The 15875-nt window shown below is 36.8% G+C and overlaps 1 protein-coding gene across 8 annotated transcripts in view; it reads right to left on the bottom strand.

Moving 5' to 3' along the window:
• Zbtb44 (zinc finger and BTB domain containing 44) overlaps positions 1-15875 on the bottom strand; it is a 62900-nt gene that overhangs the window by 10556 nt on the left and 36469 nt on the right. For 6 of the 8 annotated variants that reach the window (XM_021242753.2, XM_087214276.1, XM_087214275.1 and 3 more), the window contains 3 exons: positions 5252-5336; positions 2217-2380; positions 316-616 (listed from right to left, as the gene is read on the bottom strand). In XM_021242753.2, coding sequence (XP_021098412.1) covers positions 316-616; positions 2217-2380; positions 5252-5336 — 550 coding nt within the window. The remainder of the gene's footprint in view (positions 1-315; positions 617-2216; positions 2381-5251; positions 5337-15875) is intronic. The other 2 variants (XM_021242755.2, XM_021242756.2) reach the window with 2 other exon arrangements.

Genomic DNA, 15875 nt, shown 5'->3' with positions numbered 1-15875 from the left:
AACTCGAGTCCTTGCGCTTGCACAGTAGGCGGCGAAACCACTGAGCTAAATCCCCGGCCCCCTAAAATTTTTATTTTGTAGGAAAATATTCTGAATACCAACTATGAAGTATATATAACTTTATATCCTTAGGAGATCCAGAAAAATTTTTATTAGATCAGGAGATCATAGAATGGATACGGATACTGGGAATTTAAAACAAATGTACTGATTAGCTGGCAACCTGATTAAAATAACATAGCAGGCTGCCCTGAAAGCAGGAAAAGAGAGTTCAGAAAGCAGTTTTCCTGGTTGGGTTTTTGTTGTGCACCTCACCTGCTCTGGAAGTAGTTTGCTAGCTCTGATGCTTCATGGTTCAGACTTCTCAGGTGCACGATTAAATTTCCAGAGTTGGTGAACATGGCGCCACATGTTTTGCACTCGTAAATCCGAGGCTTGCGGATAATGTGCCGGGAAACCCTCATATGGTGTTTATATTCCCCGAAGGAAGTGAAAGTGGCACTACATATCTGGCACCGGAAACAGCGTTTACCTTCATGCTTTAGGCGATGCATCTTTAGCGAGTAAGCCCTGGTGAACTTTTTCCCGCAGCGGTCACACTGAAATGGTTTAATTCCTATAAGATAAAGTAAAAGAAAATAACATGAAACATAAACTAAAAGGGCACAGATCTCAGAAATTTCTGAAATGTAACTTTGTAGCAATAACTTCAAAACACAAAAACTATCAGCTAAAAGTATTATATTTTGATACATCAGAAAAGGCACATAATATGTAAAAATTACCAGTGCTTAAAGAGTTAAGGAAGGATGGGGAGGAGATAAACTAATGTGTGCTGAGACCAATTTCTGAATATTTCAAATCATCTATTTTACAGACTTCCCATTTTTAACTACAGTAGTTAGAACTAAAATTCTCATATAACAGCATTTACGATTTCATTTAATGTTCCTTATCTGAGAAAAAATGAGAAAAAAAGGAAAATTCTAACATCTCTGTATGTAAAGATCATCACAGAGTCATCTGATGAACTAGCTCTGAGTATTTAACATTGATGGAAATTAATGGAATTACAAAATGCATTAACAATTTTCTTAAAACATCAAAATTTGGAGAATATAAATTAAAAAATTTAAAAAACACAATCTTTAGACTTAACAACATCACAGGAAATTGGTGTTTGGACAGGGACTACGAGACCTGTCAAGGCAGGGAAGTGAGATGATAACACAGCTGAAAATAGCAAAAATCTCTCAACTCATTAGCGTCACTGTTAAACCACAAGAACTGTCACCTATATGTGACCACTGAATTTAGGTTTCACTAAAATCTCACCTACACATTTATTCAAAATCTTTCTAACACTAAAAACAAAAAACTACAAAGCTGACTTATCAAAGCAGAGAAATTTAGGATTACAGAACATAAATTAATAGTAAAATATTAAATTTTTTTTTACTTTTTAATTAAGTTTATTGGCACATTTTAGGTATACAGTACAGTTACACTCATCACTGGGAACTTGTACCTTTACATTATTATCTTGATTCTTATTTATTCCCCATTCCCCTGCCCTCCCTTCAATCCCTCCACCCCTTCCTATTTACAAAGACTTTGTTTCCATTTTTTCCTTTTCTCCTATTTTTTCCTTCCCCTTCTTTCCTTTCCCCTACCTCTCCCACTTCCCCTACCCCTTTAGACCTTTTCTTCCTATTTCACATTATCAATTATACATAAAATATTAAACTTTAAAGCACTTTTTATTTGGAAATAATTTCAAACTGACAGAAGAGTTAAAAGAATGATACAAAGAACCATTATTTACTTTTAATACCACTTAATCATTTGTTTCTCTCTTGTACATATTCACACATACCCTACATACATTATACCTTTTAGTTTACATATAATACATTGCATATTGCCCATAACTTTCAATCAGAATACTTAATACCTGTGGTAAATGCATTAAGCAAATAGTTTTCTGATACTGCACCATTTCAGCAACAGACCTAAGCTAATCTGTTTTCATTTGATTTTTCAGAACTTTTTTTTTGGTACCAGGGATTGAACTTGGGACCTTGCGTTTGTGAGGCAGGCGGTGGAACCACTGGGCTAAATCCCTGGCGAAAAGTACATGCTTTATATTTTAGTTGGGATTCCAAAATATAAAATGTTTTAGACTGCTCACTTAATAGCAGGGAAGATGACATTACCTGAGTGGATGAGCATGTGCTGTTTTAGGTTCTGAATACGGGTGAATCGCACCCCACAGGTTGGACACTGAAAAGGTCTGTCTGGACCATTTGGACTTGGTCGTTCTGTACTGCTGGTAGAAGGAGCAATGTAGAGTTGGTAGGGATACTGAACATTTTCCAGTCTAAAAAAATAAACCAAAAAAGGCAACCAGGCTCTGATTTTAAAGTTGAATAAACATTTCTGCAGGTCAAGTTTAAATGAAAAAAGAAAAAACAGTTCAAGACTTTTAAAAGTTTAACCATTAGATTGTGTTTCACTTAGAACAATTATAAAAAGCAAGCATGGAAATACAACCACGAACATATCACATACTATTTTACCTTAGATATTCTTTTTTTAGTACCGGGGATCGAAACCTTACATATTCTTAATATCTCTAATCCCTTTCTTCTTGCTACTGCTTTAATTTAGGCTTGCATCAATACAAACCTAAATTAATAATTCTCTTTAGCTCCACTCCCTTTTAATCTACTTTTCTCACTGAATTATAGTATTTTTTATAGTTAAATATAGTATTTATAGAATTTTTTAGGGTTAAACTAGCCTCCCCCGTTAAAATCCTGTGTTATGCTTCTGAATGAAATCTTGACCCCTTACAAGTCAGGCAAGATTCCTCATATCTGAGCTCTTATTTTTAACAGCCTCATTTCTTGTCATACTCTCCACCACATATCCTATATCAAATAATTCCTCCAATGTACCATAATCTCTCTACACCATACTTTTGTACATTTTTTTCTTCTATTAGCCTACTTTCTTTGCTCTATAATGCCTACTCACTTTAGAAAATATAGCTGAGCCAGGCATGGTGGTACATACCTGTAATCTTAGCACTCACGAAGCTAAAGCAAGGAGGATCACTGTGAGTTCAGGGCCAGCCAGGGGAACATAGTGAGTTTAAGGCTAGCTTGAACCACATAGGAAGATTCTGTCTCAGGGGGAAAAGAAAAGCCTTTCATTTACCAGTGGCTCATGTAGGTATTCCCCTAAGTGCAGTGATCAAATTCTCTGCAATCACTTACAATGACTTGTTTACTACTTGGCTATCTTCAACCTCACTTCTCCTAAAATTGTTTGAGCTCCTTAAGGAAAAAGGCTATGGATTTCATCTGTGTACCCCCATCATTCATACAGTATTTAACAAAGAGTAGACGACCTAATTAGTATTTGAAATGAAGAAAGCTAGGCACACTTCTGATTGTTTATAGTTTTACTAACTCATTCAAGTAATTCTGGTCCACAATCTGCTCAAACAGGGTTAGCTGTTCAAGAATAATTAACCTTGTTGAGTCCCTTGAATTTTTGAAGTTTTTATCGAGTATAGTTTTTAAGACTGTCCTACAGTCCGTATGAGGAATTCATTCATTGAAGCCAATATTCAATGATGGAGAAGAATTAATTACCAAGAAAATGACCACAGTAGGACAAAGTAGGACAACCTAAATAGTGACTGAATGCTAGTTTAGGCGGGTGATCAGGAAAGGCCTTCTTGAGAACTGAGACCAAGACAGTGATCTGAAGGTCAAGGGGAGGCCAACAATGTGAATGAAAATCAGGGGAGAACACATTTCAGGTAAAGCCCATGAAGTAACAGGAAGGCCTAAAAGGCAGAACAAATAGAGTATTTCAAGAACTAAAAGAAGGTCAATGTGCCTAAAAGGTAATATGCAAGAGGGAAAATGGTCTGATGGGAGTTGGGCAAAATTCTACGATATAGCATCATATCATGGAATCTAGCTTTTAAGTATGATAGGACAATGTTAAGTATCTATAGCTTAAAACAGTGAAAACCTGACTAAAAAAGCAAATGATGATTCTGTTATATGAAGAATGGACTTAAGTAACGGAAGAACTTTGAAGGTTACTGCAGTAATCAAGGCAAAAGACAGTGGTGACAAACTAGGGTGGTTATATTACAGACAGAGGAAAGGGAGACAGACCAGGGACTGGGGATATGGTATTCTGCAGGTAGATTTGGTAAGGCTTAAGGATTAAATACAAGGAGAGAGAAAAAGTGGGTAGTGGTGACAGAAAGAAGTACTCTATCATGAATTCTCAGAGACTGTACTTGAAAAATTGGAGGAATGGGAAAAAGACTAGAAGAACAGGACTCAGATGGGAAATCAGAAAAAGAATTCTGTCTTGGCCCTGGAGTAAAATGCCTCTAATCCATTTACGTGGAAATATCAAGCAGGAAGGGATGAGTAAAGGTAGTAACTTGGGAATCATGGGTCTATAGATCAGGACTTGGCGACAGTTTTTATTTGTTTTTGAGACAGGGTATTGGTATGGAGTTCAGGCTGGCCTTGAGCTCACTTTGTAGCTCAGGCTGGCTTTGAACTTGGATTCTTGCCTCAGCCTCCTGAGTGCTGGGATTATAGCCACCATGCCCAGCAAGGCAACATTTTTTGTAGCTGGCCACATCATAAATATCTTGGCTTTGTATACCAGATGTTCTGTTTCAAGGAATGAACTCTGCCACTCATAAACAATATGTAAACAAATAACTGTGGATGGATTCTAATAATAGTTTATTGACAAGTCAAAATGGTGGCTGAGAAGTAGCCTATGGTCCATAATTTGCCAACCTCTGATAAGATATACTATATAAGGGGCTGGGGATTTAGCTCAGTGGTTCTGCCACCTGCCCCGCAAGCGCAAGGTCCTGAGTTTGATCCCCGGTACCAAAAACAAAACAAAACAAAAAAAAGATATACTATGTAAGGCACTGGGATGAGATAGTCTTAGAAATGCAAAAAAGAAATCTGGTATAGTCTAAGTGATGATGTTACTTCATTATTTTGAAAAGTATACTAAAGTGTAGAGGTCTCAGTAAATTTCTCATACAGTTCTAAGACAGCTTTTTTTTTTTTGGTACCAGAGATCGAACTTGGGTCCTTGTGCTTGCGAGGCAGGCGGCGGAACCACTGAGCTAAACCCCCGGCCCTAAGACAGCTTTTAAAAGAAAACCACACACTACTTTAGTACTAACCGATCATCATCATCCACATGAACATTAGTGCTAGAAGTGTTTTGAAGTGTAGGCAAACCCTCGGTAACACCTTCATCTACTGAGCCTGTAAAGAAAAGAATGAAGACAGCTGTCAGTGCTTTCGTGCAAATAAGCCAAGATATTAACTGCAAGCCATATATCCAAGCTTCTAGCTTCTATTAGTGTTCATATTCTGATTAATCAAAAATAGTAGTGTTCTACATTTTCTTTGTAGTTAAATGTTTATGTGATTTAAAAAGAAATCATATGTAAGACAAGCTTTTATATTACTATTTAAATTTTTAGAAATATTTGAGGCAAATTTCAGAAAACAAGCAGAGTAATTCAAATACAGATCAAAATCCACATTAAATAATTAACCACCATTTCAGGAAGCACCAACAAATTTTCTTTTTGGTACCGGGGATCGAACTCGGGTCCTTGTGCTTGCGCAGCAGGCGCTGAAACCACTGAGCTAAATCCCCGGCCCTACACCAAATTTTTAAAGAACTTGTTTTACAAATTATACAACTTTTACATAAAATATAAAAAAGACAAAATGAACAACACTCCAGCAACCTGGACACAAGCCACTGCTGAAGTCCTGAAGTACCCATTCACCCTTCTCTGACCTTGAACCTGCCCTCCTCCAAGAATTTGTTAAGGTTATCATCCCTCTCCCCACTCTGATTCCTTTAAAAGTAATTTACTTGGAATACACACATCCATAAGCTAGCAGTCAGCCGTTCCTGGAACACAGCCATGGAGCGTGGACAGCTTGCCCACTATGTATAGTAGGTATGGTTGTAATAAAGACCATGTGGCAGTTAAGTCTAAACTTCTGACTACCTGGCCTTTAAGGGAAACTCTTCCAACCCTAACACAGTTGAGTTGTATGGTTGTAAACTTTATATAAATTGAATCACACTGTCTGCATTTTTGGGATTTGCTTCTTTCAACATTGTGAACTCATTCATGTTGTTATATGTAACTGAAGTTTATTTTAATTGTAGAATAACATACATATATATATATATATTTTTGCGGTACTAGAGATCAAACTCAGGACCTTGTGCTTGCGAGGCAGACATGGTGCCACTGAGCTAAATCCCCAGCCCTAGAATAATATTAATAATTTATTCATTTTACTCCTGATAGTTTCAGGCTATTATAAACAACACTGCCATGAATATTCTTGTACAAGTAACTTACTGTAAATGTGCATGCTTTTCTCTAGAGTATAAATTTCGGAAGAGAATTGCTAGGTCACAAATTATGTGTACCTTCATCTTTATTAGAAAATGCTAAACTGTTCCAATGACCGTATTAAATTTACAGCCCCAGCAGCACTGTTCAAGAGTTGTGTTGCTGTACATGGGTATCAACACTTGATATTGCTGGATCCAGTGAACAAGCACTAAGTATTTCATTGTGTTTGAGGTTTTGATCTTTCCAGAACTGGGGATTGAACCCAGGGGCTATCAATGAGCTACATCACCAGCTCTACTTTTTGAGACAAGGTCTCACTAGCTTGCCCAGGCAGGGTTTGAACTTGTGATCCTCCTGCCTCAGCCTTCTGAATGCTGGGATTACAGGCGTGCACCACGTCTAGTAGTGTCCGAGTTTTATTTCACGTATTTGTCAAACCTTCTCTTTTGTGAAATGTCTGGTTAAGTCTTGTTACTTGTTTACCTTTTCATTGTAGGAGTTTTCATAGTCAGATACAAGCCCTTTGTCAGTGACATGCTACAAATATCTTTCCCCTTTCATGGCTTGTCGTTTTTATGGCTTCTTTTGATGGCCCAAGTTTTAAATTTTAATCTTTTTCATTTATGGTTATGGCTTTTTGGTCATGCTTTAAAAAAATCTTTCCCTATCTCAAACTTTTTTTGGCACCAGGGATTGAACTTGGGTCCTTGTGCTTTCAAGGCAGTCCCTATCTCCAACTTTTATGTTTTAAGTCTTTAATTCATCTGGAGTTGATTTTGGGACTGAACATTTATTGAAGTCTCTTTTCCTCTCTCTCCTGTAGTGCAATCTGTCATATATCAAGTATACGTTAAGTGCATGGGTCTGTTTCCAGGTTCTCTCATTAGTTCTTCTGTGCTTGCATTAATGTCAATCTTTAGTTATTGTAGCTTTATAATAAATCTTCTCACATAGAGCCATTTCTCTCATTTTGTCAATGTGATTTCTAACATTCTGGCTATTCTTGGCCCTTTGCATTTCTATACATATTTTTAGAATCAGTTCGTTGAATACAAGTCTTAATAACCATTCTATTTTACCCCTTTTATTAGTGTGGAAATTACACAATATTTTCCAATTCTTTTTTACTGGTTACCTTAGTCTTAACATTAAAGTCTAGAGATAATCAAAACTTTTACTTTTTTCTGGATAAATACAAGGATCTTGGCAGCTTTACCTCTACTTTCCTAACTGCTTCCATTGTGCAACTTAAAAATTGTTCTTGTCTGGCATTTTACTTCTTTATTCTAACTAGGCCCTACAAAACATTATCGCTCTCTTATACAAGCAATATTTGTTTGTTCACGTTTACTTCTTCCCCTGCTCTTCATTTATTCCTGCATATGACATTCCTTCTGTGCTTTTACTTTTGCCAAAAGCCCATTTTTAAGAATTTTCTGTAGTGATAATTTGCTGATGAATTGTTTTTGTTTGAAAATGTATTTATTTTACTTTCATTCTTTTTTTTTATTTTTTGAGACAGGGTCTTGCTATGTATTCTAGGTTGCTCTTGAACTCATTTACATAACGAGCCCAGGCTGGTCTCAAACACACAGCCACCCTCCTTCCTCAGCCTCCTGAGTGCTGGGATTACAGGCATGCACCACCATGCCAGCTCATTTTCATCCTTGAAAGGGACTTCCACTGTGTGTAGAAATCTACACTGGCAGTTGTTTTCTTTCAGCACACTTGGGATATTATCCCATTGGTTTCAGATGTTGAAAAGTCAAGTATTCTTTTGAAGGTAATTTGTCATCTTTTGGTTGGTTTTCTGAATTTTCTGTATGGTGCATGCTTTTTAAATTATTCGTTTGAGATTTGCTGGCCTCTAATGAACTGGTGTCTTTATTAATTTCTGAAAATCCTCAGCCATTCTGTTTACCCCTTTTAGGAGTACTATCTAAATGACATTTGTATCTTCCATACCTTTTCTCTTGTTTGTGTACTCTCTCTATACTGTCTCTCTTTGGAGCATTCAAATACGTTCTTCTAATTTCTCTCTGGTTCCCAATTTTCTCTTTTAAATTTAATCTACTGACAAAATGTTCACTCAGATTTTAATTTTGATTATTTTTTATTTCCTAGACATATCCCCCTCCACAAATTGACTATTTTACTTTTGCAATTTATTGTTCTCTGCAGTTATTGTTCAAACTTATTTTACTAAACAAAGTAAGCATATCTGTTTTATATCTGTGTCTGAAAACTATGCTGTTTTTGAGTATTTAAAAAAAAAAATTCCCCTTAGTGGCTCTCCCTCTGCCTTTTGTTCTTGCATGCCTTGGTGACTTCTGGCAGTTTCTGCCCTTTAAGATCATTTATAGTGGACTGATTTGCTGAGGATGGGATAATGTGCCTTCTCCCAGTGAAGCTCTGTTTGCTTCTGCTAGGCTCCTGGGAAGCAGGACCTAACTGGAACACACTGAGATCCCTGGGCCTACTCACACTAGGTGTAACCAAAATGTAAATATGCAAGGGAACTAGTCAGTGACCACAACTTTTCAGGGATGCATTTTCCTTCCTTGTCTCTCTTCTAGTCTGCCCACTGCCAAGGTACCTTTTCCACAGTCCCCTGGAGTGTGAAAGATGGGGAGCAGGTTTAGCTCTAGTGATACAATCCTTCAAAGACCCTAACCTAATGTGTAATGCAACTTCTCTAAGACTTCCTAATATTCATATGCTCTGTCAGGACTCTGGCTTCCATTCCCCTCACTCTTCGTTTTGATGAACCAGTGCCTATGTGTGTTTAGTAAATGCCTTAAAGATAAAATTGACTTTAGTACTCTGATAATCTACTTACCTCCCTGGGCCAGCCCCCAAATACTTCAAGGTGACTTCTTATAACCTAGAATTTGTTACTCATAGTAGGACAGTAGGTCCAAATTACCTAACCTCATTAGGTAATGAACTTTGCCAAATTCTTTACCACATGCAAGCAAACTATGGTACCCTAAATGAGCAAATTTGAGCCTCTGAATGGTTCCTTTCCTTAACAGAAAAAAAGATTTGGGTCAGAATATTTTAAAGAAGGTTAAAATGTACTAATTAAAGCAGTCTGTAGACTACTATACACATGTAAGCATTTAATAAATATCTGCAATATACAGGATTAAAGTTCCTCCTCGTAAAAATTTAGAATCCAATACTTTAGTTTTCCCCTTTGGAACTCCTGAATTAGCTGACATTAGGAAACGAGTACATTTTCCACTTGGGTTTTCAAAAAACCAAATTTCTCTTAAAGCATCCAAAATTACTTAATCATTTATGCTGGAATTTTTGTGAGAGTTAATTTTACCTTAACTTTTAAAATAAAGAATACAAGTATAATTTATTTTCTGTCTCTTGATGACTCATGGCAATCATCAAAGACCAGTTATTATACTACGTACAAAATAAACACTCAGAGGGTTCTGAAAATGGACAAGGTGCCTTTATTCTCATTTTCCAAGTGCACCACATGCCACCCACTGGTGTGTACTTAGCATTTCTGTGTATGCCTTTTCCTTTCCTCTTTCCCTGATTATCAAGTCATATTTATGTTTGTCCGCTATGTCTATTTATCCAACTTACTCTTGATCTTTCTGATTTGTTTTTAATTCAAATGTAGGAGGGATCAGGGATTTAGCTCAGTGGTTTCACCGCCTGCTGTGCAAGCATAAGGACCCGAGTTCGATCCCCGGTACCAGAAAAAAAAAAAAAATGTAGGAAAGAGAACCAGATAATGCTATATTATGCTGAAGACAGAACTGCTCACTTGCCACTATCTTTCCATTTTCACTTTTTTCCTTACAGAAAAAAAGGGAGGTATGGGCACTAAACACTAACATTTTAGTTTGTTTCAGGATAAAAATTGGAAAAAAAAAACTCTCAATATTTGGACTTAGTCACTATGAACACAAAAATCTACAGCATTCTGAATTTATTCACAGTACAGACACAAGCAAAACATATCGGCCTGCAGAACAAAAAACAAAACAAAACACCAGAAGACATCACAAGGGCAGGCTGGAGATCTAACTGGCATTTGCTTCTTAACATCACCCCTACGAGGGGGAGAAATATTGGTGAGCTGGAAATAAAAGCCACCGTTTTTAACTGATTCTAGAATTGTCAAAGTTTTTTTTTTAAAAGACAGTAAAAAACTAAAATAGAGCACAAAATACATCTAAATACAAAAAAACCCACTTCAACGTGTTAAAATGTCATCCAAACATGGCCATGAGATCCCCAGTTCAATGCAGAGAGTGCATATATAAAGTAAAACAAAATCACTCTTTTTTCACCCATGACTACTGAGTGTTCTAGAAGTTAAAATAAACCACTCCAAGGTAAATTAGATTTGGGGTGATAAAAATGCTATAAACTTAGGTTGTGGGATAGCTGCACATCTCTGTGAATTATAAACTTCAAAGAAGTAAATTTTTATGGTATCTTACCAAAGAGGTTAAAAAAATACCTTATGAAGATTTTATGTCCCTGGGAAATGCTTGCTTAGTGTCTTATACTCAAGAGCTAGGAGGTTTTCCAGTGTGGGCTCTGATCCATGAGAAATGAGCTTCAGCTAAGCTCCTCAACACAGTTACAAAGCCTTATGGACCTCTGCAACTTTCATAGGTTGTCTCAAGTCAAAACTGCACCTCTTCCACCTCTTACTGTAAGACTAATCTGTACATTTATCTCTCAATGGACACAATTTCACTGAGGGCAATGTGAAACTGCGTGGGGTCATTTTGATATGAAAAAGACCGTTCACCTGAGATACATCAACACTGTACCAACACTGGGATGGTAAGTTTAAGGGGTGTTGCTGTGAATATTTCTAAGGTATAGTCTCATTAATGACACAACCTTGATAAGGTTGTAATGGTTAGGACATGGACAGAAGCCAAGTGCAAAAGCCTCAAACACTTCATAATGAGCTCTGAGTTTGTTCTGATTATTATTTATTTTCAGGGTAAACTGAGGATTTTGCATGCTGCTTAACAGTGATGTAATGGTGGGAAAAAATTACTTGATTTTGTATTTCTGAGTAGGGAAATTCCAACTAATTTCTTCAGTAACCGAACCACATATTACACTGATATTCCTATTAAAGATATCCATAAGCTGTATCTTTGACTCAGATACTCCACTGTCCTTATCACTCACAAACTTCCAGAAAAATGAGAAACAATTCTGAAATTATAATTATCAAAGCACTTAAATTATAATTATCAATCCACAAACTTCCACAGCCTAAACTACTGCCAAGAGCCTTGATGGTAAAAAGATAAATTTTTTTGTAGGACCCACAAGTTAATTCCTTATGAGTAATAATAGGCTGCCTTTTGCTGGGCATGGTGGTGCACACCTGTGATTCCAGCACCCGAGAGGCTGAGGCAGGAAGTTCATTATGAGTTTGAGGCCAGCTTGGGCTACATAGTGAGTTCAAGACCAGCCTGAAATACACAGTGAGACTCTTGGTCTCAAAAAAACCCAAACCCAAACCAAACCAAACCAATAATAATAATAAGCTGCCTTTTATAACTGGGAATTTTACTGTAAATCTTGATACCCACCCTAAAAGCTGACATAACTGAATACAAGAGATTCCCATGATGTCTTAAACTTTATCACAAACAGGTAAGAGCTGCATTTCAAAAACATTCACTTAAGCAGCTTCTGAATGGTTTAAAATGCAGAGTTTTGGTCTTCTGGAAAAGAAACCAGAGAAAACTTGCTCTTGTACATAAGGGCAAAGAAAGGAAAGGAGCTAAGAATAAGACTCCCAAGGTGTTGGGTTTTAGCTTCACTGTTCCCAACGTACAAGTCATACATCAGTCACATTCCTCTCATTGGTGTATATCCATTCCATGGGGAGAATTTAATCTAAGGATTCTAAGGGACTCCCCAGAAGAAGCTAACTTCAAAAATGGATACCTTTTACTCAAGATAATGAAACCAGATGCAATTTCTTTCTTTCTTTTTTTTTTTTTGGTACCTGGGATTGAACTCAGGACCTTGTGCTTTTGAGGCAGGCATTGGAACCACTGAGCTAAATCCCCAGTCCCCAGATGCAATTTCTGATTCTTCAGTACTCTTTTCTGTCCCTTTGCTCGAACCACCAACTCTATTAGTTATGCTCTTTCAGCACCATTCTATTGTTTTTGACTGCTTAAGATCTCCTTTTATCAATGAAGGAAAAACAAAACTCATGCTTTCCCCAGTCCACAGCTGCTCCTCTGACTTTAACAGACTGCTGGATCTATTATCTTCTATCTGACAAAAATTTAATAGCTGTTCCTTAAACACTTCAGAAAGTGGATTCCTTTTACAGGCCCTTCTGGTATTTAAGTTGTCCTTACCACATTAATCCCAAACCTCAGTCTTATAATAAAAATTGGACCTTGGTATCTCATCATCAAAATGCTTCTGGTCATTACAGTTCTGTTAGTAAGGCAGATTCAATCAAAGACTCTTGTAATGGAGCTATCAGATTGTGACATTCTCTTCAGAGTCACTTCATCTTGCTCTGCAGAATCGTCACACTCAAGGAATCTATCCATCTAAAGCAACATAAACCTGGCTCACTTCTGTAATACATTTAGAACACGCCTACTTAGGTAGGGGTCAGGTTATGCCTGGCTCCTGCACATTAACTTATCCTGTGTACCTGGAGCATGTTACTGATTTTCAGAAACTACCACCCCGAATCGTTTAACTACATGTGCATTTCTGGTGGTCTTTGGCTTTTTATTTTATTATCGGTGGTACTGAGGATTTAATCCAGGTCCTTTGCACTGAGCAATATATCCCCAGCCTCTTTTTTTTTTTTTTTTAATTATGAGACAGAGTCTTGCTAAGTTGCTAAGTTGCACATGGTGGGTTCAAACTTGAGATCCCCCCATCTGAGGCTCTCAGAGTGCTGGATTACAGGTGTGTGCCACTACTCTCAGCTAAGGTTTAATTTATAAATTAGGTACAATAATAGACTAGTAATTATTAATAAAACAGAACATTTTAAACAACAGGTGGTAATAAAAGTTATAGATGTGATGTCTCTTACTTTAGGGATGGTGCAAGAATTCATCATGCTCTCAGAAGGGCAAGAAGTTTAAAACTTATAAATTGTTTATTTCTGGAATTTTCTATTTAATATTTTTGGAACAAGTTAACAGTGGATAACCATGGAAGTGAAACTATGGGTTAAGAAGGGACTACTGTATCCCTATCCTGTCTTTATAGTTATAAAAACTGTTGAGGCTAAGCAACCTGCTCAAAGTCATACATCTATTAAGTGGTAGAAACTAGTAACAAAATCCAGGTTTGAGTTCATGGTTTGAACTTTTAATCATAGTATACTGCTTTTGCATATAATCAATGTTGCAATTCCACTATTATTCTAGCTGCCTACCTCAACAAGTTTATCTACTCACTGCTACTAATCGGAAAACTGTGAAATTATTTAATACCTTAACTGACCATCATACTGATCACTTCATTTTTATTATTTTCTGGCTGGGGATTGAATCCAGGGCCTCAAACATTCTAGACAAGTACTCTATTACTGGGGTACATCCCAAGTCCCAATGATTTTTTCTTTTGGTTTCTTGAGATAGGGCCTCACTACATAGCCCAGGCTGGCCTTGAACATGCAGCAATCCTCCTGCCTCAGTCTCTCCAGTGCTGGGATAACAGGTGTGTACCACCACGGCCAGCTGACTTTATTTTTAATGGGAGAAATTTTTAAGAGTGCAGAATTCTTTGCTAATATAGTAAACCGCAGTTTATCTAGAATTATTTATATTTGTCTTTGGTGTATACAGATAACTGAATACTTCAACATAAATAACAAAATCATAATATGAAGTCCTTTCATAATTGTTTTCCTAAACTGTACCAAAAATTGATAGCCTGCTTTTACTGACTAAAGTGGAGGGGGTTGGATTTTATAACCTTTTGTTGGACAACTGGCAAAAAAAGGGAACTTAAAACAATAGGTGAAATTCCACTTGAATTAATTTCACAGATTAGTATGTAAAATTAACTTCTCGTAAGTATTATGAAATACAGCACAAAAAGCATACATCTTCCTTTTCTTCCTCCCACATTTACTGCTTGCCTATAAAAGCTCAGGAATCTACATTCTTTGCTGTATGGTTTTTACTGTATAAAACCACAGTAAAGACAGCTTTGTTGAGTCATTAGTACATTTGTTATGAATGCAAGGAATATCTGATTACATAATATTCAGGTCCACATATTTTAATAGAATCCACAATTATAATAATATATAGGTAATAAATTCTACTTATGTAACTGAAAGGTTTATTCTACTTATGTTCACAACTTCTCCATATAATAATTTATAAAGGCAAGGGGCTGGGGATTTAGCTCAGTGGTTCCAGCGCCTGCCTTGCAAGCACAAGGTCCGGAGTTTGATCCCCAGTACCCCCCGCAAAAAATCATAAAGGCAAGATGTGAACCAATTAGATATTACCTGAGTGACAAAAATGATTTTCATATGTCTCATTAGCACTATATTTAGATTAATATTTAGGTTTCTAAGTTCTCAGATGAATGATTAAATGTGTTCATTCAAATTCATCAAAAATATCTTGATTCAAATTCAGAAATATGTACTATAGTGAGTACTGTGGGTCAAATTGTGTCTCCCAAAAAGATGGTGAAGTCTTACCCCAGCTACCTATGAGACCTTGTTTGTAAAGGGGATCACTGTGCACATAATCAAGTTAAGATGAAGTCACCCAGGAGTGGGGTGGCCCTGTATCAATGACTGATGTCTTTATGAGGAGACAGACTTGAAGACAGACTCACAAGGAGGTTTATGTGAGATGCAAGTAGAAACTAGAGTATGATGGAGCTGCAATTCCAGAATGTCAAAGAAGGCTGGCAACTGCTACAGCTGGAAGAGGCAAAGAAAGAGTATTCTTGCCTATAAACCTTCAAAGAAAAGAAGGCCCTGCTGACATCTTGATTTTGAACTCCAGACTCTTCGACTATGAGAAAATACATCCTTACTGTTTTAAACCACCCAGTTGGTTGTGCTTTGTTGCAGTAGCCCTGGGAAACTCATAAGAGTGAGTCAAAACACTCCCCAAAAAGCAGTTATTGTTTGGCTCAATCTTTTGGACAGATTTTATTATTTTATTCATTGCTAGCTCTTCTGTTAACAACCCTTAGTATAGATATTTCTCAATGATCAGTCCTTTGGTTTGGGATGTTCTATATTTTTCTACTGAGACTGAATTTGGCACTATTAATCTCAAATTGGTTATCTTATCTACCCTGCCTTTTCAATTGCTTTGTGGCACGACACTGCTTGGTTATCATCTAAATATAATTTACACACACGTGACTTTGTTTAAAACTGGTT

This window comes from Heterocephalus glaber, unplaced genomic scaffold, assembly GCF_053883595.1.
Source record: "Heterocephalus glaber isolate CG9 unplaced genomic scaffold, H.glaber_assembly_v1.0 deba00001446, whole genome shotgun sequence".
Classification (NCBI taxonomy): Eukaryota; Metazoa; Chordata; class Mammalia; order Rodentia; family Bathyergidae; genus Heterocephalus; species Heterocephalus glaber.
Note: the sequence above shows the minus strand (reverse complement) of the source record. Positions and strands in the feature narration are given on the sequence as shown.